A 24,342-nucleotide genomic window follows, 5' to 3' on the forward strand; every position below is an offset into this window, starting at 1 on the left:
TTTTTAAAAAATATTTTATTACAAACTTCAATTGTACAAAACAATATAATCAGAATTACAGGAACATAAAAGTACATTATTTAGTTATATATAAAACGTATCAGGCGCTCCATCGAGCTGACGTTGTAGTGGGAAGCAAATGACGTCATCACGTTCACCCAGCAAGTATTTCCGGTTCGTGACGCCGCCATCTTGTTTCCCTCTGCTAGCTAAATAAAATAATAAATACGCCGAGCGGGTCTTCGCTTCGACACCATAAAAACAAAGTGAGTACCAAGTTAAATTCCTCCTCCGTGGCGTGCTTTAACGAGAACGTGGGCCGCGGCGGGTTCGAGCCCGGCTTGTGTTCATGTGCTTGTTCTTGACCAATAGACGGTTGTTTTGGTAAGACGAACACAGGCGCCATTTCCCTTCCCCCGTTCTGTGAGGCGCTTATTGGTGGCCCGGGCGGCCAGGAAGCTGGCGCTCTCTGCCCCCCATTTTGGCTCCTTTGCGTGTGTGATTGTCAGGCGGGTTGGCCACTCGCGGTGAAGCCCGAATGGCGTCAGTTGCTGAAGGGACTTGGCCCTATAAAAGCTTGATTGGTGGAATGTAGTCCGAGGTTTGATTGGTCTGAATGACACGTCCAAACGTTGTCTTTATTGGTTCGGCTGCTTCTTCCCTGCCCGGAGGAGAGCTTTATTAACTTCCACTCCATGGCGGAGTCCGACGGCGGCCGCCGATGCGAACCCGAACCGCCACGGTTGAGGGCACCGAGCCGCAATCACCAGTGACAACAGTTTTACTGTTATGCTAACGTTGCTAGCCTTTCTTGACCGCGTTCTTTCTAATCGACTTAGCCGTCTTTTGAACGCTCACTTGTGATCGCCAAAGCGGACTCGCCGGCATTGCTAGTTATCTGCTAGCTGCTAACTTTATCCAGCGGGTAGCGGTTTGTGGTTTGCGCGCGTTAATGGTTAGCATGCTAGCAAAGGAAAGGCAAACGCAAGGTCAGTTGCTGCGTTTCCCGTCAGCGCTTCTTGTAGCGTTTCGTTGAGAAGACGCCTTCGTCCCGAGCAATAGTCAACACTTTTGTTGAAAACTCAAAACAAAAATGTAAAATAAATGACGTCACCAACTTCCGCAAACAAGGCGCAATGTGTTTTCATTCCTGGTGTCTAGCAACAGATTTGAGAATAACTGGTTACCCTGAACGTACCATACCCAAAACGTTACACTCTTTTATTTTCAAAGATAAAAACAATTTTTTTTCTTTATTTTGAACATGAAAAACATCCAAAGCACAACAAACCAACCAAAATCAATTCAAATAAAAATGGAATGACCTTTATTGTCATTATACAAAATGTACAACAAGCTCCTTGAACTCCTTTCAGTGCAGTAGTCAAGTTAAAAAAGTATACAAAAAGTAAAGTAAAAAAAGACAATTTAACAAGATATCCAAAATGTACACATAATATTGCACAGGAGCAGATATGTATTGCAGATATATTAATTTTAGTGCAATGATAAATGGGTCTTTAGTGCAAATAACGACTGGTGTATACAGATGAGTAAATCGTATTGGGTTGTTAAATAAATAAATATGTTTGAGGTAGTAACAGAGGCAGTGATGGAAATATTGCACATTTGCATTACGCTAAATACATAAAATACCTATGTATATATAAACGTACACATGTTCGAAAGGAAAATATTCAAAATAAATAAAAAAAAAACACTGAAGCGACAGAAGAGCATAGCACTTACTTCCAATCAGCCTTTTTGGGTGCCTATTTATTGTAAATTTTTGCGCAAATTCCGATTTTAGCATAACTGAATATCAGGCTGTGATGTATTAACCAGCTTTTTTATTGTCTCTTTTATTAATGTTATTTTCAAAAGTGATATTTGCTATTTTAGCATTTGAACTCCAGTAAATCTTATTACTATATTAATGAAATTGCCAAAATGACAGGTGAGAGAGCCAATGATCTTGCAAAAAAATGTAACCTTTTACGTGGCGCAGGTGTGTCTCCGCATGTTTGTGGTGTGAACGCTTCTGGTCGGCGTTACCGACGTTATGTTTACGGAACCTGCAATCTTCCCTGCCGTCCGTGTGTTTTATCTGCAAACAAGCCGCCGCTGCAACTCCGCGCAGGTCACGGGGAGGCCTCCTTGTCTGCCGTGACCTTGGCAGGCGTCGTTAGCTAGGCATCTTCGGCCGTGCTAGCCGGACTCGCGGACGATGTGGTGGAGCGCGGTGGCTTTTTATGGGTTTTTGCGGAAGCTTTCCGCTTCGGTCCCCGTGCTGGTCCCAGAAATAGAAAAGAGAACATTGAGTTGCGGATCTCTGGAGTATCTTTCCCTTGTTTGACCCCCTCCCATCCTGTGACAGCTCTCCTCGATGTCCTTCTCCATCCTTCCCCCACATGCTCTTTCATTGACTGACAGCAGATTGATCCTGTTTTATTTGTTTATTTTTTGCCAGTAACTGCTAATATTTTCACTTTCAACACTTAAAAGTATTTATCATGTGATATGCGGCCTTGCTGATGCAGTGGGATGTTTTGCTTGGGTGTCCTAAAGTAAAGGTCACTGCGTTTGAGGTGGGCACACATCTAAAAGCGAACAAGAAGGGGGCCATTGTGTGTTGTCAGCATGTTTAAAAGTTGCTTTGAGCGTAATTTCTTGGCTTGGACGAACAATATGTCTTAATTTTTGTCCATAAATAGGACATGCAGTAAATGTAGCCCTTGCTTTGATTGACATATTAAGGTTCCGGTCCATGTTTTTTATTTATTTTTAATTTTTTTGCAAGTTGCTTAAGTGACGCCAATTGTTGCACTCATACCTGCTTTCAACAACCATGCATTGATGACACGGTGCTAGCAAGCTAGCTACCCCGCATGCAGCGTCGTACCTGTGTCCGCCCAGCAAGGATGAATGAGAAAGCAAGGGCAAACGCTGCGCGTGCGCGCACGCACGAGACAGCGCGTCCGCTCGCCGTGCGCTCGTACTTTAAAAATCATGCGGAGGCAAAACACGCGGCGTCCGCACTGACACCCGCCCCGGCCAGTGAGTGCCGGCGCGGCCGCTTGCGTCACGGCGTCGTCGGCCAATGGCGGAGCGGCAGAGGCGGGGCCACGGGAGACATTTAGTTTGACATTGTAAATAAGAGCAGAGCAGTTGCCAGAGAGCAGCCCGTGGAAGCTTTCTCGCTCGGGGGAGCCGGAGGAAGGAACAATGCGGAGGCAAGCAAGCACCGGCGGCGTCTTTTATTCAACTTTTGTTTGCTCTTTTCACCGCTTTTTCTTCCCCCGCTCGTTCTTCCTCTTTTTTCTTTTCCCTGACCCCTATCCTGCCTCTCAAGGTAACTTGGAGCAGGAAGTTGGCTGTCAGTGGAAGGGGGTTGGGCGGAGGCAAAGGGAGGGGCGGAGCTCAGCCGCCAGCCAGTGACATTGGAGAGACCGGCGCTGTTATTGGCTGCGAGTGCAAGGGGAAGGCGGGCTCTGGTTGTCATGCAGCAGGCTAGATTGATTCGCGGTGAATGTTAAAGGAGCACAGCGGCTTTCTCTCGCCTCCGAGTCGGGGAGAGCCACCGGAGTGCGGCTCTGTGCAGCCCTCCTCTTTGCACCGGAGTGTGGGGGGGTCAGCAAGGCAAAATGCAGGGGTCAACTGCTGGAAAGAAAGAGGGACGGGGGCGGCGGGGGCAGAGAGTTCGAGAAAAAGCAGCAAGAGAAAGGTCAGCCCATGTTAGGACACTTTGGTGAGAGAAGCCCCAGAATGTGAGCTCTGTTTAGGCAGCAGACATGTCAAGCCAGGGGGGGGGTGGACGGAGAGGGGGCTTGCTTTTTATTTTAATTTCTTTTTTTTTTAACTGTCCAGTGGCGCAAGAGTTCTTTTTGTTTGTTGTTGGGAGATCAGACTGCAGTGGAAGGAAGTCAAACTGCTAGACAAGAGTTTTTTTTTCCTCAAGGAGACTCAAAAGGGGCCCCCTGGATGCCCCCCCCCTCTCTCCCACTCCCCTCCATCATGCTGTGCTGACACGGGACGGACCATCCACCATGAAGGGCACGGGGGTGAGTGTGACCGCTGTAAACAGAGCGAGCGTCCAAGTTAGGATCTGAGCCTCATATTGTAGTCCTTGCGTCCGTCCTCGTGTCCACTTTGGGACGGCAGAGTTGTGTGGTTGTGAGTCCAGTTGTTGTCCTTGACTTGTCTTGGTTGCTGTGGAAGATGTTGTGGTGCGATACACACACACACACACACACACACACACACACGTCAGATGTCCTCCTGTGGCTGTCAGCGACCCTGCAGCACTTCCACCACAGCACAAGTGCCTGACTTTCCCGGTGGCGTTGATGTCCCGGCTGCATTACCTCTGCGTGCGGGAGATTGGACTCCACCCCCCCCCCCCTCCGCCCCCCCCTCCCCAGTCCCCCACCTCCTCCCCTCTCCCAAATGTCCTTGTTTACACGTTAGCGGCAGACGGTGACGCAGGGCTGTGTAGCGGTGATGGCATCCATCTTGGAAGGAAATGTGTTGGGGTTGTCAGTGTCGCGGGGAGGGTCCCCGAGGGGTGGAGGTGCAGCTGGTCGCAGTGACCCCTCGGAGCCCCCCCCCTCCCGTGACCCCTCTCTCCGGCACTGCCAGCCATCCAGATGGGACAGACACGGGTTGGGGGTGTAATGTTCTGATCTGATGTCTACTGATGGAATCTTGTCCTTCTCCCGCCGGCCCCCCACCCCCCCTCCACTGAAAGTTTCCATTTTGACAAAACTGCATCCCATCGGGGGAAGAGTGCTGCAGATTTGAGGAAGACTAAAAATAACTCCCTAAGTTGAAGCCCTCGCTGCCAAATCCCAGGGTTTGGCTGTTGTCTCGCGTCGAGATTTGACTATCGTTTTGCGGTCACGCCGCAGAGAGCGCCGAACAGAAGCCAAGGCCACTAAGGTCACGGCGGGCCCGGCGTTTGCCCTTGCCGCCGCCGCCACCGCCCGCCTGGCGTGCATGCGACGTCGGCGTGGGCAGGTAGCGCTAGCCTTGGATGAAGGTCACAGGAATGTGAGCTCGGAATCCTGCAGTTTCTCATGTCAGCAGCAGGAGGAAATATGTGGAGAGGAAGCGAAACCCAAAGTAATCTGAACGGGGGGGACAATGGGGGGGGGCGCTTTTTGTTGTGCGCCTTGTCGCACACGGTAGGCGGTAGGCCCCGGACTGCCGGGGTCACTTGAGTGCTGCATGCAGTGAAAGTTGAAAAACCTGTCCTCCTCTTCCTCTTCCTCCCCCACACGCTCTCCTCCCCTCCCCTCCACTCCCCCGTCCATCTCTCTCCCTCCTCCCTCCCTCTCCTGTTTCTCTCTGCCGAATGACCTTGGGAGATCAGTGACAAGCACTTCCTGGAGTTGGCTCCGAGCGGAACCAAGGGCAAAGTTTGTGAGATGTTTCCCTGCATCATAGCAACCTTGTTTACTCATTTGGCATGCCCCCCCCCCCCCACCCCCTCCCTGCATCGGTCAATCACAAAACAGCGACGGCACCCGTGAACCGTTACATGACCTACCAGTTAATCTGTAATTCTTGGCTGGGAACTTTTGTTTTTTTTTGTAGTAGTAGATGATTGACCCTGTGGGGGGGCGGTGATGCCAGTTTGACTCTCTCAAGGTGAGCCAGTCGTCTTTTTTAGATATCGCCATCAGTTATCCCGCGTCCGCTAGCGGCCGGCGCGTCACCTTCATCGGCCGCCAGTCAAACAACAGCGCTGCCGATGTCCATCTTTGTTTTGATGACCTTCGCTTGGAGTTTTACGCCACAGCTGGTGCGCCGTCATGCCAACTCGGCGCGCACGCTCTGTGCGGCCCTCTTGAACGCTCCGGAAGGTCACGTTAAGGTCATAGCACAGAGGAAGGAAATAACTCGGCTGCCCGTTCCTCCCGTGGTCATATCTCATGATTGTTTCCTCGTACGTCTGCTTGAATTGGGTCAGTATCGGGATCTGACTTTATTGCAAATGTGCTTATTTTTGGCACGGATCAGACACTCCGCAGTGATGCGTGCTCACAGTTGTAGCTGTTAACCAAACACCGAGATCAAACACGAGCCAACGTAGCACGTCTCCCTGCTCCACACTGCTAAACCCATTCCAACCGTTCCGTAGTTCTGCATTTGCCACGGAAAACTTCCACATTTCTCCACTGATTCAAGGCATTCCAATCTCCAAATATGCCACTCCTTCAGGATATTCAGGATAACGGTGTTCCAAGTTCCAAATAATTCCCATTTTTCTTATGATTGCACATTTCCTGTACGGCATTCAGTGTTTCTTACAAGGCTGTAGGCGGGGCGAGATTATGTCGTATAATTTTCGTCATTTTCATGCGTGTCATTTTTATGGACATTATGGGAGACAAAATTTGAGCAAACAAAGCAAAGCAGTAATGTTTGAAAAAAACATTGTTGTTGTTTTTTTTTACAGACTAGGACTTCATATTTTAGTAATTAGTATTCTACTGAAATTTTTGTCAATTAATCAAATAATCGGGGTAAAAAAACAACATATTTTTGGTTTGTAAAAGAGCATTAATACGTTTTACAAGAAAAATAAAACATTTGTTTGAAGAATGAACAATCAATTGGTTTAATCACATGTTGTATTTCTTAAATGGACTGTGCATATAGTGTAACTAGTGGTTATTTTTAGGAAGTTTTATCCAATTTGACACTTTATAAATGTTTTGGCAAAGGGGTAAGTGGGACAGAATATAATATCACAAACAGTCAGTCAAAAACCAATGAATTAATGAACAGAATACGACAGCTTTTACTTAAGTTGCTTAAGTTAAGGTTTTTTTGTTGAAAAAGGAAACATAATAATACACGCTTTGGGTGCAAAACCAAGTTGTGCAAAAAAAAAAACCTGACCTGCATCAATATTTAATATTGTCAAAATGTTTACCAACAAACAAGTTTTGAATAATTAACACTTCGGCTCAATATGGCAATAAAGATCATTATGGGATTCATGCGTATTTCTGTTCATTGATTCACTAGCATTTCAACCAGATGACGTAGCATCCATTATACAAAGTGCATGGTCTATTACTAGCTAGCATCCAGTTTAGCAACCATTTTAAAGGTACAATAAAAAGACAGTTATTAAAAGCAGCTGAAATCAAGCCAACGACGCCGCTACTTGTTTAGTCACGCAATAAGAAATAAACAAACATGTAAATGGGGGGGGGGGGGCATTTGCATTTTCATCCGCAATGAAGTTCATGGCGTGATCGGCGCAAACAAACCCAACCTACACAACATGGATGCTTCAAATACGATAGGTGGCGATTTGCGAGTGGTGTGTGCATCCACCCTCATAGTTGTTGTATGCATCAGCCACACAAGCGATTCCTTGAAGTAGATAAAAAAAGAATCAAATATTTTTTGTTATCCAAGTACTCTAATTATTCAAATAATTGTTGCAGCCCTAAAACAGACACTAGAGGGGCAAGTCGGCAACACTGGTGTATCTTATTCTCTGGTAGAAACTCTTTGCAGTAGGTGTGTTGAGACGTTCCGATGGAGTTGTAATGACAGTCCCATTATAATGTGTTAATGAGCAAGAGGAATAAATGTATGGGAAACATTGGCATTTGAACTACGCATCAGCTCCTCGGCGTTCCCATGCCGTTTCCTCCCGGATGACCTTGTGCAGTTCCGTGTGAAGTCCCGTTTGTGAGAGCGGAGGCTCCATTTGAGCAGCCATCCGCTCATCAAGAAGGCAATTAGCTGCAAAATATTTCCCTTAACCAAAGACCAATTTATTTTCACAGCCAATTACACTTGTGCTTGCTTTTGGAATTAGAGAGTAAGTGGATGCGTATGGCTGACTGGTGTTATCTCGTCTTTTGCTCGCGCTGATTGGGGCCGTCTCCAAAGTGATGTCAGAGTTGGAGTGAGTTGCTGATGCTGCTGCCGTGAGCGGCCGGCTTGACGTGGCGTGCCAGCAAGCAGGGCGGAAAGCGAGCAAAGGATGAGACAGCGGAATGAGAGCGAGAGAGCGAGAGAGAGAGAGAGAGGTCCAGATTCGGAACAACATTAGTGCTGCTGATTCAGCCGAGCGGCATTGACTTTCTCTGAGAGGCTCGCAAGCGAGAGGGCGAGGGCCGGCCCGGCGGATCAGTTGAAAGTCGTAAAGTAAACACACAAACGAGACGGGAGAGCGGAGGAGAAGGGCCGCTGCGGACAGACGTCACAGAGCAACCGGACACCGTCATCTGTCTCGCTCAACGACCTGGCGAAGGACGACGGTGCCGTAGGGAAGACGAGACGATGGATAGTCCTCAACGGCCCGCAGTGTAGCATAACACACCTCGCATTAGCCATCATCTGAATTGCCTGAAAGAGCGTGAATGGAAGCTAGCGGGAGTTAGCTTACTTTTTAGCAGTGGTTGTGGTTGTGTGCGCACGGGTCTCGGGCCGTATGAGTATATTTTCACCAATTTGAACGCAGCTTGTCTTTGTAAATACACATTCTCCACACTTCCGTGATCGTCCTTCAAAATAAGAGCGTTGTTTGCCCCATGTGTGCGTAAACAAAACAATTGTGATTAAAAATTATTTTCCATATACAGTTGGAATGGCAAATTTGCCCACTAATTAAGACATGATCATTCTATACTTTTATAGACAAAATACCAAAAAGAAAATACCTCTAAAGAATATATTTTTTACTTATTGAGGGCAATAAGTATTTGATCCCGCTAGCTAAAAGCTAACACTTGGTGGCAAAGCCTTTGTTTGCAAGCACAGCCGGTCAGACGTGGGGGAATTTCGGCCCACTTTACTTTGCAGATCCTCTCTAAGTGATCACGGTTGGTGGGCTGTCACTTGGCAACTCGGACCTTCAGCTCCCTCCATAGATTTTCCATTGGAGTTGTCTTTGCTGTATGCTTTGGGTCATTTGTCTTGCTAGAAGACCCAACCACGGCCCAAGTTCTTGGGGGGGGGGTCATTGGCATCATCTCTTCCTCCACACATGACTGGTTGAGTTCAGGTCAAATACTTCCATTTTGGTCTGGTCTGACCACAGAACCTTCTCCCAATTTTGTGCATCTTTGAGGGTGACGATTGGCATACTTGAGGCCGAGGTCATTCACCAATTCCCCAGATCGTTGCCACCCCGCGAGGTGAAATCTTCTGTGGAGCTCTAGACCGTGGTCTATTGATGGTCATGTTATACTTCTTACATTTTCTCACAGTTGTTACTTTAATACCCAGCACCTTGCTAATGTTTTTGTAGCCCATTCCAGATTGGTGCAGGTCAACAATCTGGGGTCTTGAGAGAGCTCTTGGATCTTACCCATGGTTGGAAAGCTGTTGGATTGTCCGATTCCGTGAACCGGTGTCTTTCATATACATGTGGTTAGTAAGAGTTATCGGGTGATTGGTCACACCCCCAGTTCAATTAACAAGTTGATTGGGAGCGTCGAACTGGTCTGTGACAGCCAGATTTCCTAATGCCTACGAGAGGATCAAATACTTCTTTTCATTTTGTATACATCCGCCATGTGATGGTAGGGTTGCAAAAAAGTATTTGAAAGTGTATGCTTTACATGTCATCAGTCAAATGGCCTTTGTTTCCGCTGCCCCCCCAACCTCCCCCCCCAAGCTCACATTGTTACGAGGCATTAAGGCTAATGCTGCTCAGTAATGGGCTCAATTATTGTTCAGGTGAGAGAGACTCGTGCTGGCAGGCGCGTACAAAGGGACACGGGATGTCTTGTCGGACATTGTCACAAGACGGAAACAAACGCCGCTGACGGCGCCGACACATCACCTGTTGGCCGGAGACGACAGAGCTGCGTCCGCGAGGATTACCGAGGAGTCGGCCGCCGGTGTTTTCAATCAACCTTGAAATCAAGCGAACGCCGGCGAGGCGCCATTGTCAAGGTCGATCACTCTGCTGTCGCGGCGCAGCCACAAGCGACCCCATTGATTTGTGCAGTAGCCTCCCCGCTGCCCGTGTGTCTCATCGATTTAGGCTACGCGGCAGTGACCCCCCCCCCCCCCACCCCCCACCCTCCCTCTCCTATGACTGTCTTTCTACATTAGCGTTTTATTAATATTTCTGTCAAACACACTTGGCTTATGTTAGTAATGACCAATTCAAAGTTTGTGGACAACTCATTGAGGTTTTCTTTTGCCGTTTTCCAACAATTTACCATGTGCAACATTGCCCCCTAAAGGCCTGGAGTGGAACATTCAAAATGAGTTAGCGTAACAACATACAGTATGTCCATAAAACCTTGTGCACAGTAAATTCTGGTGCTGATGGATACGTTTTTCACTTTTCCGGTGTATCTCCAAGGTTTATTACAAGGTACAATTTCGCCGGGAGAGGGGGGGGGGGGGCAGTTTTGTCGCAGAACGACTGCAATGCGATCGCTTCCCTCCAGTTCTATAATAGATAACCATCAACTTTTATGAAATACATCAATAGAAAGGCTCCAGTACATATCGGTCGTATAGTTAATGTCATAGCTCCGCCCCGGTTACCTATCATTACCGACGCATTTTTCCAGAAAAACAGTGGATAAACTAAAATAATCCACAGTCAAAAACCTGCGGCACAATTACTGTTGTATAATTATTGCAATTGCCCCTCACCAGTTAGAAACAGAAACCACCAGAAAGACTCGAATAATCCACAAAGTCAAAAACCTGCAGCACAATCACTCGACTAAATGGTTGCAGAAAATGAATGGAAAGACTTCCATAATCTACAAAGACGTATTCAACAGTTAATGCAATCGCTCCTCCGCAGTAGTATAACGTCACATTTTAGGAAGCCATATTGTAAAACCCAATTGAACCCAAGAATGAAGATCCGCGCCTCCTACCTGCTATGTATTCCTGGTGCTTGGTAAGCGTTTGACCCACATATCCGCAGTTGGTACAGTGGTTGTCTGCCTCTTGTCCCCAACCCCCCCCCCCCCCCCCCCACGTGCGCCAAAGAGCCTGTGGCACTTTGTGATTAACACTCCCCGCATCTCTTGAGCGGAGAGCAAGGGTGCGTTCCAGACACCGGGAGCCCTGCATGCCCAGACAGGCAGCCCGATATTGCACCCCCCCCCCCCCCCCCCCACTCCAAAGCAGATTCCTGGCATGCCATAGTAACCTGCTGGATCCACTTTCAGACACCCCCCCCCCCCCCCCCCTCTCTTCCTCTCCTTAGCAAGCCACACTCTTGAACGTGCATGTTTGCGTTGCTCAGATTCCTTTTGCAAGAGAACGGGTGCAACGGCGTCACGTGTGTGGCGGCAGCTTTCTACAGGAATGTTAGCGCCCCCCCCAGAATAGAAGCCTTGTTTTAAAGTGGACTATGAAGATAATAATAGTCTGGGATGGAACATGTGGATGCTTTTGTCTTTGACGTGTCTATATTAAGTGTCTTCTAATAAGGCACCAAGTGGTCCACTTCATGTCAGGGTATTCATAATCATGGCTGAAGTCTGGAAGTCTGGTCTTGGCCGCTTTTTTATAGCGAAATGAAATGTACTGTTGGTGGAAATGTGGCTTCATACTCAATATTATGCCTCTGTCCTCCCTCCTTGCAGCCGCGTAGATCATGTCCGCAGATTCCTTCGGCGCCGGCGGCAGCGATGCCCAGCAGACACTGCAGTCCTTCTGGCCTCGCGTCATGGAGGAGATCCGGAACCTGACTGTGGTGAGTCTGCCGAAGAAGCCCGCCACGTCATTTGTGTGGCAGCTGGCTAAAATCTGCACCTTTCAGAAGGACTTCCGCGTGCAGGAGTTGCCCCTGGCTCGAATCAAGAAGATCATGAAGCTGGATGAGGATGTCAAGGTAAAGTGCTGAAGCAGTACTGTTATTTTCTGTCGATCCCTGCTATTCACGCTCACGGTGTTCTCAGACCACCCTGCCTTACTCACGGTGCAACCAAAAGACATGCGGAGCACACAACGTAACAGCACCACATACACTGTACGGTATCGAATTAAACGCTTGACCACTAAAGTACATGCAAAACATGTCATTCTGGCATTTGTTTACTTTACTTTACTTTAGTTTAATTTAGTTTATTTCAAACCAACCAAAACCAATACAAAAAAAAATACATATGAATATGTACGTACACATGTTCGAAGATATGTGGAGATATGTTGTCATGTTTCAACCAAAATGACCAGGGTCTAGGTCTAGGTCTAGGTCTAGGTCTAGGTCTAGGTCTAGGTCTAGGTCTAGACCTGCCACCATAACACATTTTGCTGGACTATAATTGTCTTAGAAATTATCGATAATTATCTTAGAAGTTATATACCGCTTATCCTCACAAGGGTCATGGTTATGCTGGAGCCTATCCAAGCTGACTTTGGGGGAGAGGCGGGGTACACCCTGGACTGGTGGCCAGCCAATCACAGGTCACATATAGACAAACAACCATTCACACTCACATTCATACCTATGGACAATGTTTACATGCAAATGCCACACAGAGATGGTCGAGGGTGGGATTGAACTCGGGTCTCCTAGCTGTGAACTTGCCTTCCAAGAGGACGTAATGTCTGTTTTGGTCAAGTAGTTTGGAAAATAAATTACCCGCAAAAAATGCCACTTATACTCCAGTGCGACTTATGTATGTTTTTTTTTTTTTTAACCTAATTATGCATTTTTGACCTTGTGCGACTTATACTCAGGAGCGACTTATAGTCCAGAAAATACGGTACTAAGTCATACTCTTTCATTGTTGAATATGGCCTATTTTAAGTTTTTAAAAAAATGCATATTAAAGCTAATGTTACTGAGTAATGTTACTGCATTGCGGAGAATAGAAATGACAAAATGAAACAAAAATATGAATACAAGGAAGCCGCATTAAAATTGTCTGCGTGCTAACCACTTGTCCACCACGCAGCCGTCGATTAGAAGTCTTTGGCGGTAAAGGTTACCTTTTGAAAAGACGTCTATAGACCGAATGATTGACAGGAGCGTTGACTCATTCAGCTATAGAACCAACGCTCCCTGGTGTTGAGGCAAGTTGGGCAAGAAGGGCAGTTGATTGATTTTTTGATTATGGTGGCGGGTCTACCTGGATAAAAAAAACCACATCGTTCCCTCAAAGTACCAAATGGTGTGTTTTTCATTTTTACAAGCTTCATTTTGATTCTTGAATGTAGCAAAAGAAGAGGTGCTACAAGAAGACAGACGGATGACTCTAAGAAAATGTACGTCGTCAAGCCGATTTGAGCAGCTGAACTTGGAGGTGCGGTGGAAAAACCAAGGCACTCAGATTTACCAAGTTATTTTACCCAGGACGAAGAAGTTCCTGGTAACTAAGAGAATATGCTCTCAAGCCCAATCCATCTCGAGTGCACTGCATTTGACGGTCCGCGCACGTGCCAGCGATTATTTTGCTCATTACGGCAGATTATCAGCTCGGGACTGTTCACAGCCCGAGCGTGTCGTGTCAAGAGCACCGTCCCCTCCGCTAAGCAGTGGCTTAAAGCGGTAAAGAGATCAGGAGATCCCGGCCATATTTGACGCGGGACCCTTCTGGCAGCCTCGCTAGTGTGTGTGCACTGCGTGTCCGTTTGTCCATCATCATCATCATCATCATGGTGCTGTGTTTTTATCACGTTAAAATGCCACTCAAGACTCTTTTTATGCGTCTTTACCTCACTTGTCAGTTTAGTTCCCAGCAGCTTGATTCATCTGCTTGTTTATTACACTTTTGTGTGATTTTTTTGTGATTCACGCAAATCCGGCGAGCGCATTTGATTGACGTTTTTAAGAGATGGTGGGTGTTGTCAACTCTGCAGATGATCAGCGCCGAGGCTCCGGTTCTGTTTGCCAAGGCGGCGCAGATATTCATCACAGAGCTCACCCTCCGAGCGTGGATCCACACGGAGGACAACAAGCGACGCACGCTACAGGTCAGGCGGGGAGCAGTCGCCGATGCATCGCTCTCTCTCTCTCTCTCTCTCGCTCTCTCTCTTTGCTTGTTTGGTGTCTCTTTGAGAAATTAGCACAAGCACGGCGATGCAAGAACCCTCTTGGAGTTGCTTTTCTTCTTCTTATTATTATTATTAGTATTATTATTATTTTGACCACCTCATCACACTCTTAACATGAAACTCACCCACTTTTTCTGGGATTTGAATAAACTGGAATAAACTCCTCCTCAGGTATCTGCACAATGGCCACCAACATTGAAGCCTGTATAGCCGCCCCTCACCGCATCCCAGCTGCAATCACTTTTTAAAACATACATTAATTACCGCATTTTCCGGACTATAAGTCACACTTTTTTTTCCATAGGTTGGCTGTTCCTGCGACTTATACTCCAGAGCGACTTATAAATGAAAAACTTTATGTTACATAAACACTGGACACCTTTTCTGTTCATGTTTATTTTTTGTGTATCGGAATAAGCATTGTGTTAGCATATCTTTCAGCCTGTTCTCTATTATTTTAATAATATTAGAACTTACCTTCCAAGAGGACATAATGTCTGTTTTGGTCAAGTAGTTTGGAAAATAAATTATGTGCAAAAAATGCCACTTATACTTCAGTGCAACTTATGTATGTTTTTTTTTTTTACCTAATTATGCATTTTTGGCCTTGTGCAACTTATACTCAGGAGCGACTTATAGTCCAGAAAATACGGTACAAAGTCATACTCTTTCATTGTTGAATATGGCCTATTTTAAGTTTTAAAAAAATCCATATTGAAGCTAATGTTACTTATGCATTGCAGAGAATAAAATAAAAAATGACTAAATGAACTAAAATATGAATACAAGGAAGCCGCATTAAAATTATGAATGTAGTATTCTACATTGATTGACCAGGTGTCAATAATTGTTAGGTAAAATAAGCAGCAGACTTCAACAAGCTTTTATTGCAGGGTGAAATGGACCCCCCACGTCTTTCTCATGTTGTTAACGGGACATTTTATATAATATATAAGATATTTAAGTGTCAAATGTGTTGGCACCCACTACCAGTGCTTCCCATTGACACAAAATCATAGATGCACTGTCAAAAGGTTCTGCTGTGTCTAAAGGAGAGCCCAAACATCAGGGTCCACAGTTTGACATAGCGCCACCCAGTGGAGCCGCCTCATCCTCAAGATTCCCACGTTTGGGCAAGACGCCCAAACCGCTCCGTAGCACGGCTGTTTACCGAGCGCCTGTCGGTGTGTGCACATGAAAGCAAGGGGCCTCACACCAGCATCCCCCCCTCGAGGAACGACTCTGCCTTCGCTTTTCTCTCCCTCCACTGACTCTGAATGCAAAGCCAGGCAGGCGCCACTGACCCACTTTCCCCCCCCCACCACCACACTATGGTGCCATTTGGGGCGCTGTGCCGCCCCCAAAGTTGAATAAGCTGGACTCTGGGAATGATGCGAGGGGGCAAGAATGAAGCCGGGCAGTGATGGGAACAGTTGGGAACTCAGATTAGAGCTCATCTCACCGGGATGTTAAGAAGGGAAAATTTTTGAGGCAGAACATGAAAGCCCTTAAGTCTACTTTATCCATTCACATACCTTGCAGAGATTAGCGGCCGGTGTGTGTGTGTGTGTGTGTGTGTGTGTGTGTGTGTGTGTGTGTGTGTGTGTGTGTGATGCCGGCAGGTGAAAAGGCAGCAAAAGAAGGCGGCGTTATCACATTCATCATCTCTGAAGATGAAAAACTCCAGACCTACTTTGGAAGTTGGTTGGATTCACCTTTTTTCTTTGGCGTCACGCGTCCTCTTGTCTGCCGACTCGAAATAGAAACCCGATTCCAAGTGGTTTACACCTTGGTTACACCACAGATGGCACATTAGCAATGCATGACGCTCCTGCAGGTCTGCTTCTCTTGACTCGCCCGGGTCCCATTGTAAAGAGGGTACGCCGCTTGTGGGTCACCATGGCAACGCCCATCAATGGAACAAGTGTAGATGTGTGACCCGGTGTTGCCAGATATTAATCAAGCTGCTATAAATAGCCTCTAGTGCTGGGAGGGTCACAATGGGGGGGGGGGGGGGGGTTCTGACAGCCAATATCCTGTGGAAAATTCCACAGAGGCGGCGCTCTGCTGTGGACACAGGAAGCGGTATGGCAGGCAGAGGCTGTGCTTCAAAAAAGACATTTACACGCCTCAGAATGTACAGGAAGTGTATTCAAAACTTTTCTTAGAATTAGAATTTCTCCTAATAAAGTTGTCATAACTCTTAACTTTTACGTTGTTTAACTCTGCGTGTCCCGTTCACAGCGCAACGACATCGCCATGGCGATAACAAAGTTTGACCAGTTTGACTTCCTGATAGACATCGTGCCCCGAGACGACCTGAAACCGCCCAAGCGACAGGTAAGATTTTTTTTTTTTTGCTTTGCTGCTTTGAACTCGCTGCTTTGATGAAAGTCGTCACGCTCCACTCCGCCGCCGTTCCCCTGTTGGCAACCAGGAGGTGCTGTAAACATCCTTGACTGGAAGCTGGCGTCTGAGCTGTGAGGGCTTTCAGTCGGATGTTTGCAGCGTCTTATTGCCTCTTACGTCAAAAACAACGATGACGCCGCCAGGAACGCTAACCTTCTCGTACGATTGGGTGGACTATTTTGAGTGGTTTGCCGAGTGGGCTGTCTCCCGGCATGTAAACATCCTACACTCTCAGCTGTGCTGTCATGGAGCTGGGAGAGGGGTGTTTACACTCTTGGGGACGGAGAACCCTCGTTGGGATCCAGAAGACTCCACGCCGACGCTCCCGTACTACTTCCTGTACTCCTCTACAGTCATCCCTCGCTTATGGATGTTCATTGGTTCCAGACATCGACTGTCACAAGTGAATATGCGCAGAATATTTTTGTAGTCAATGCATAGAAAACCTGTATATGGCTTTCTAAACATTATTACAAACCTTCTAGGCATGAAATAGCACCCCTATAGTCACCTTTAGCAAACCAAAAGTAGCCTGTGTTGTTGTCATATCCTTTGGACGTGAAATGACACCCCCTATAGTCACATTTACACTCGTCTTATTTTTTGTTTACATTACATCCTGCAAGCTAACTCGTTAGCCTCTCCAATTTACTTATTCTGGCTATATGCTGGCTATGGTAGCCATTCTCCCAGCAGTGTGGGGGCAGTAATGTAATGTCCATCATGTCTCATAACATTATTGACGCTCAGTGACAAGAATACTGCATAGAAATTGCGGTTCAATATTTTTTCGCCAATGATAGTACCATAGGCTCCAGCATACCCTCCGCAAGCCTGGTGAGGACAATATAATATAATGAATTAATTTTTGAGAAAACACGATAAGTGATATTCGAACCACAGCATAGCGAGGGACGACTGTATTTTTCATATTGTGAGTTGTAAATAAGCCTGAGCAATGCCAGTTTAAAAGTGCTTCCGGGGAACACCCGCTAAATATGGTGACAAAATGTAAACCCCGAATCCTCTTGCTACGTCTTCTTCTTCCCATGCCATGTAGTGTATGGAGTTGGAAGGACAAGCTACTGTACATACCCAGATAGCCCCTCTGAGCCAGGCCCAATGGGTGGCGTAAATCAATTTGTGGCACTAATGACTGAATGCATGGGAAGCGCCGCAGGTTGGTTACACTATCCAACACGGATCCTGACACACGGGCTCTTAATCAATGTGGACCACCTAATTCTTCATTCTTTATCTTAGCAAGACGTTTCAGACAGGTCCCCCCCCCCCCCCCCCCTCCTCCACCCGCCCCCTAGGAGCGTACACTCAGTGTTATTGACCAGCATGATGCTTGTAATGGATCTCGGGTCCAGACTGCATCACTTTTTCCCCCCCTCGGTCACAGCCCATCAGTTATTCATCAGTCGCTTCCCTCTACCATTACACCTGATAACACTCTTCAGGGAGATGTAATGCGCTGACAAGCTTCCTTTTTCTCTTTGTGTGTGCGTGTGTGTGCGTGTGTGTTTGTGTCTGATCTTCAGGAGGAGATGCGTCAAACCGTGGCCCCAGCAGAGCCTCTCCAGTACTACTTCACCTTGGCCCAGCAGCCAGGCGCTGTGCAAGTGCAGGGCGCCCAACCGGCCCAGCAGGCCGGCTCGCAAGCGGCCGCCACCATCCAACCCGGGCAGATTATCATCGCGCAGCCGCAACAAGGACAGGTACCACGCCTCCTCCTGCTTTGTTGACGCTCGTCTTTGCACCGGACAATCTCACACCAGCAGGAATAGTAAAACACACACACACACTCCTCTGAAGAGAGGAAGTATTTCATCTGAGCAAATAGCGGATGAATTACGCCTAACGACAACAAGGGCAAATCGCTCCTCGACGTAATACGAAAAAACGAGAAAACGAGGTGAGAGAGGCCAAATTGCAGCTCAATTATGACTTATTATAAGAGGCCATCTTTACCGCTGACCTCATCATATCTGCGCTGATTGGTTCCACGGAGGACGCTGTTGCACGGCGATGTAAAGACAAGATGGCGAAAGACAACCGTGTGCGTTTTATGTCGGTTCAGCGTTTTCCACGCGACTGCAGTCTTTGTGGCTGTGGAGGGCTGCAGCGTGATATGATGACATCATCTCATTGGCATGTGATAGTAACAGACGTTAAATATTTAAAAATGCACATGTGTTGTTTTGGAACCCCAAATAAAAATGTTTTCATTGTACTTAAAAAAAAAAAAAAATTATGTTAAAATCTGGGCGGCACGGTGGTCTAGTGGTTAGCGCGCAGACCTCGCAGCTAGGAGACCAGGGTTCAATTCCACCCTCGGCCATCTCTGTGTGGAGTTTGCATGTTCTCCCCGTGCATGCGTGGGTTTTTCCGGGTACTCCGGTTTCCTCCCACATTCCAAAAACATGCTAGGTTAATTGGCCACTCCAAATTGTCCATAAGCATGAATGTGAGTGTGAATGGTTGTTTGTCTATATGGGATTGGCTGGCAACCAGTCCAAGACAGCTGGGATAGGCTCCAGCAACTTCCGCGACCCTCGTGATGATAAGCGGTAGAAAATGAATGAATGAATGAATAAATTAATGTAACACATTTACAGGCTTTTTGGCTGCACGATGGTCGAGTGGTTAGCGCGCAGGCCCCACAGCTAGTAGACCCTAGTTCGATTCTACCCTCGGCCATCTCTGTGTGGAGTTTGCATGTTCTCCCCGTGGATGCGTGGGTTTTCTCCGGGTACTCCGGTTTCCTCCCACATTCCAAATACATGCTAGGTTAATTATCCATAGGTATGAATGTGAGTGTGAATGGTGGTTTGTCTATATGTGCCCTGTGATTGGCTGGCGACCGGTCCAGGTTGTACCCCGCCTCTCGCCCAAAGACAGCTGGGATAGGCTCCAGCATGTTAAAATCTGGTGTCATCTCGTTCTTGTAGACCTAATCTCATGTATCGTCTCAACTCTTGCGACACCCCCAGTTATTGATGTTAAAATTTCAGCGTTTGACATTGCATCATTTTTCTTTTAACATATTTTGTTATGTTGTATTTTTAGAAAAAAATTAGCTGTCCACACCCATGGCTTGGCATTTATTGGATTGATGTATTGTCGATGCTAATCCACACACAAGCAATATATCACAGTGACCCTTCACCCTAGCCCCGCCCCCTTCCATTTTCCTGCGTGGCTGTGGTTGGACACCCGTGTTTTTACACCATGCTTTTATGTGTCACGCTGTCGTGTCATTGGCTGCTGTGCAACGTCGCCATACATGCTTGCATCCACATGTTGAGTTGCCGCTTTCTCACTGACTTTCTCTCCCATTTCTCATCCCCCCCCCCCTGCACCCGTCTGCTCTTTCTCTTTCTCTTTGGCTTTCTTTTTTTTTTTTTTTTTTTCCTGTCTGTCGGCCATCAGATGCTTCAAGGTGCCACCATGCAGCAGTTACAGCAAGTGCAGGTGCAATCACAGGGCACACCCATCACGGTAAACACGCGCACAGATACGTCAAACACACACACACACACACACAATGAGGTGTCGCCACACTACCTTCCCGTGCGGACAAGCGCCCTCTCTTGGTTGACCCAAGGAATCAAACGGCCTCCCGCTCGGCCACGTGATAACAAGGAACTGTCGTTGTCTGTGTGTCTTCGTCAGAGCGCCCCTGTGGCCATGCAGGTGGGAGACGGCCAGCAGGTGCAGATCGTCCAAGCCACCGCAGCCCAGGGCCAAGCTCAGACGGCCCAGGCGCAGGGCCAGACCATGCAGGTCATGCAGCAGATCATCACCAACACGGGAGAGATCCAGCAGATTCCGGTAGGGAAAGTCACACATTTTGATTCCTTATTTTATGATGTATTTATTTTATTATTTAGTGCCATAATAATGTGCAGGAAGTCTGTTACACAGGTTCAAGTGCCTTTCCTGGCATTCTGTTGTTGTTTATGTAGCTTTAATGCTAATGAGATGTGCGTGTCTCCAAGTTGTGACCTTCTTTTGCTGTATGGACACACGTTACTGTTACAGCACCACTAAAAAGTCACTTTTGTATAATATGGGACCTTCAATGGCAATGCATGAGAATGTTGTTCTCATGACTGAGGCACATACATTTAGAGTCGTTATTGAGGAACCAATGAGGAACTCATGACTAAGACTCATACATTGAGAGTAGTTACTGAGGAACCAATGAAGAATTTATGAGGAACTATTGACTAAGGCACATACATTTAGAGTAGTTATTGAGGAACTTGTGACTGAGGCACATACATTGAGAGTGGTTATTGAGGAACTCATAGCTAAGGCACATCCATTGAGAGTAGTTACTGAGGAACCAATGAAGAATTTATGAGGAACTTGTGACTGAGGCACATACATTGAGAGTGGTTATTGAGGAACTCATAGCTAAGGCACATCCATTGAGAGTAGTTATTGAGGAACTCATGACTGTGGCCCATCCATTGAGAGTAGTTACTGAGGAACCAATGAAGAATTAATGAGCAACTATTGACTAAGTCACATACATTTAGAGTAGTTATTGAGGAACTTGTGACTGAGGCACATACATTGAGAGGGGTTATTGAGGAACTCATAGCTAAGGCACATCCATTGAGAGTAGTTACTGAGGAACCAATGAAGAATTAATGAGGAACTATTGACTAAGTCACATACATTTAGAGTAGTTATTGAGGAACTTGTGACTGAGGCACATACATTGAGAGTGGTTATTGAGGAACTCATAGCTAAGGCACATCCATTGAGAGTAGTTATTGAGGAACTCATGACTGTGGCCCATCCATTGAGAGTAGTTACTGAGGAACCAATGAAGAATTAATGAGGAACTATTGACTAAGTCACATACATTTAGAGTAGTTATTGAGGAACTTGTGACTGAGGCACATACATTGAGAGTGGTTATTGAGGAACTCATAGCTAAGGCACATCCATTGAGAGTAGTTATTGAGGAACTCATGACTGTGGCCCATCCATTGAGAGTAGTTACTGAGGAACCAATGAAGAATTAATGAGGAACTATTGACTAAGTCACATACATTTAGAGTAGTTATTGAGGAACTTGTGACTGAGGCACATACATTGAGTGGTTATTGAGGAACTCATAGCTAAGGCACATCCATTGAGAGTAGTTACTGAGGAACCAATGAAGAATTAATGGGGAACTAATGGCTAAGGCACATACATTTAGAGTAGTTATTGAGGAACTTGTGACTAAGGCACATCCATTTAGGGTAGTTACTGAGGAAGTCATGACTAAGGCACATGCATTTAGAATAGTTATTGAGGAAGTCATGACTAAGGCACATCCATTGAGGGTAGTTATTGAGGAACTCATGACTAAGGCACATCCATTTAGAATAGTTACTGAGGAACTAATGCAAAATGAATGAGGAAGTAATGACTAAGGCACATACATTTAGAGTGGTTGCTGAGGAACTAATGAGTGTTATTTTGCGTACCTTATTGTAAAGTGTTACCAAAATATCAAATATAATATATAATATTCCCCCACATAAACAGTCATCCCTTGTAATGACGCTGTTTGATTATTACTCCCTCACTGTATTACAGTTTTCCAGAAATGAATTATTCATTCATATACTATGCCACTTATCCTTGCTAGGGTCATGTGATAGGCTGGAACCTATCCTAGCGTACTTTTCGGCAGCCAATGGCAGTGCACATATAAACACATAACCATTCACGTTTAACCTAAGGCATGGTTTACAATGTGGGAGGAAGGTGGAATACTTATGGGGAGAACACACAGAAATGTCCAGTGGAGATTTGAACCCTTATCTTCCAGACTGTGTGGCCAATCAACATGCTAACCCGTAGGCCACCGTGCAGCCCTTTTATCAATTAATTAAGAAACATCTAATTAAGTAATAATTGTTCTTTGGTGATATACTATGGTTTATTATTCGTCAAAAGTGTCATAAAAGATTGCCAAGACCACTGGGCTGGAGAGACTGCTGAATTTTGTCTCCCCCTTGTGTCGGCTCCATGTAGGTGCAGCTCAATACAGGCCAGCTGCAGTACATCCGTTTGGCACAGCCGGTGTCCGGGGCGCAGGTGGTGCAAGGACAGATTCAAACCCTCGCCAACACACAGCAGGTATGCAACCCCCAACCCCCCAAATTAGTAACGGTCTTCAATTCGAGACTTGACTAGTAAAAGAGTCGTTCCGCTTGCAGATCACACAGACCGAAGTCCAACAAGGGCAGCAACAGTTCAACCAGTTTACCGATGGCCAGGTATCCCTTTTTCGGGCGCATCTTTTAAAAAAACAAACAAAAATACTTCAGTGGCGTCATCCTTGAGCTCGGTTGTCCTTGTCCCGTCCCTTGCAGCAGTTGTACCAGATCCAGCAGGTGACGGTGCCGGCGGGCCAGGAGCTGACTCAGCCCATGTTCATCCAGTCCAGCAACCAGACGGCCGACGCGCAGGTCACTCAGGTCAGCACGGACTGAGCCGCCCGCCGGCCACGCTCCGATACGCCGCGGCCGGCCATCTCCTCGAGAGCAGGGATGTCTTTTTAGTGACCAATCAGAAGCCAAAGGGAGACTGATTGACCCCACCGCCCCCTCCGCCCCCCCCTCCATCACCATCAGCAATCGTCAGTAGGTTTTTGGTTTTATACCTTTTTTGATACGCCCCTCCACCCTTTCACTGCCATCATGCCAGCGTTTCGTCTCAGTCGGGAACAAGTCACATGACTGATGACCCCCCCCCCCCTCCCCCTCCCTTCCCTGTAGGTGTTTCATCTTTCCCAGCTTCTTTTTTTGTACAGTGATAATACGAACAGTCGTGACGTTCTTCTCGCATGTGGTCCAAACTGCCAGCATGACATGCAAATAGATAAGTAACAATTGTATTTTTTTCACCTAACCTTTTTCTAAGCAAATCTTCTTTGTGACAAAACATTAAAAAAAATGTGTAAGAGTTGTTGTTTTTTTTTTTTTTTCTTCTTCGTCAAAATTGTCCTTACTCACCATGAATGAATATTGCTGTTGTGTTTGTAGGCGAGCGCTCCGTGTGCGCGTGCTCGTGTGTCACCCTCCAAACCCCTCCCACTTCACTCCCGCTACAGGATAATAAGGTAGACTCATCACGGCGGCTTTAACCGCACTTGGAGTTCAATACAACTGTTGCATCACCGATGCCTCATTGGTGGAGCTACTAAAACAATAACACCCCATTCATAAATGACCTTATGATGCTCTGATTGTGCTGTTTGTTTACACAAAGCAGGCGGTCGTTAGATGGAGGATGTCCGATTACATTACATCAAACTTCATTGAGGGAAATGAAGGTTCCAATGGTAGCAACACCGCATGCAGCATATAAGACGTAGCAGCAGCTTAATATGTTATAAATAACACGTTAATAACAGCCATTTCCTATGCCTAATGTCCTACTAGGATCATGGGGCTATGCTGGAGCCTATCCCAGCTGGCTTTGAGCGAGAGGCGGGGTACACTCTGTGCTGGTGGCCAGCCAATCACAGGACACATGTAGAAAAACAACAGTTATTAAACAAATAGCTTGTTTTTTTTAATCACAATGTAGAAATAAAATGACAAAATTAACTCTTTAGTATTGAATTTGAATCCTCAGGAGGCTTGCTTACAACCACTGCTGATTTTCGGACTTGCAGAACTTGCTTTTGTAGACCCGGAGACTAGAGGTGTACCTAATGTGGTTGGTGAGTATATACTGTATGGTTTATCTACTGCAGGGGTCTCAAACTCAATTTACCTGGGGGCCACTGGAGCTAGGGTCTGGGTGAGCCTGGGCCGCATCAGGTTTTCTAAAAAAAAAACACAAAAAAAACGCATTTATTAAAAACAGAAAAATTAATAAACTTTGCTTTGGTTC

At 46.5% G+C, this 24,342-nt stretch overlaps 1 protein-coding gene across 4 annotated transcripts; it reads left to right on the plus strand.

Moving 5' to 3' along the window:
• The first annotated feature begins 137 nt into the window (after positions 1-137).
• Positions 138-23,865, plus strand: LOC131101806 (nuclear transcription factor Y subunit gamma-like). 4 transcript variants are annotated; one of them, XM_058047165.1, is made up of 11 exons: positions 138-266; positions 11,598-11,707; positions 11,774-11,845; positions 13,819-13,932; positions 16,258-16,353; positions 17,970-18,146; positions 19,861-19,929; positions 20,104-20,262; positions 22,474-22,578; positions 22,659-22,718; positions 22,815-23,860. In XM_058047165.1, exons 2-11 carry the CDS (start codon positions 11,609-11,611, stop codon positions 22,932-22,934), a joined length of 1,071 nt encoding a protein of 356 aa, XP_057903148.1. In that variant the 5' UTR covers positions 138-266; positions 11,598-11,608; the 3' UTR covers positions 22,935-23,860. The 4 variants fall into 4 exon arrangements, with proteins under 4 accessions (XP_057903148.1, XP_057903149.1, XP_057903150.1 ...); XM_058047166.1 differs by lacking the exon at positions 138-266 and adding an exon at positions 1,891-3,233 and having other exon boundaries at positions 22,815-23,862; XM_058047164.1 differs by lacking the exon at positions 138-266 and adding an exon at positions 3,312-4,061 and having other exon boundaries at positions 22,815-23,861.
• Positions 23,866-24,342: the final 477 nt, after the last annotated feature.

This window comes from Doryrhamphus excisus, chromosome 14, assembly GCF_030265055.1.
Source record: "Doryrhamphus excisus isolate RoL2022-K1 chromosome 14, RoL_Dexc_1.0, whole genome shotgun sequence".
Taxonomy (NCBI): Eukaryota; Metazoa; Chordata; class Actinopteri; order Syngnathiformes; family Syngnathidae; genus Doryrhamphus; species Doryrhamphus excisus.

Excerpts from the sequence above, each read along its gene's own strand:
- LOC131101806 (XM_058047165.1), top strand. The coding sequence starts at position 11,609 with ATGTCCGCAGATTCCTTCGGCGCCGGCGGCAGCGATGCCCAGCAGACA. Across the intron at positions 16,354-17,969 it reads TGAAACCGCCCAAGCGACAG|GAGGAGATGCGTCAAACCGT; the intron begins GTAAGATTTTTT and ends TCTGATCTTCAG. Across the intron at positions 19,930-20,103 it reads CACAGGGCACACCCATCACG|AGCGCCCCTGTGGCCATGCA; the intron begins GTAAACACGCGC and ends TGTCTTCGTCAG.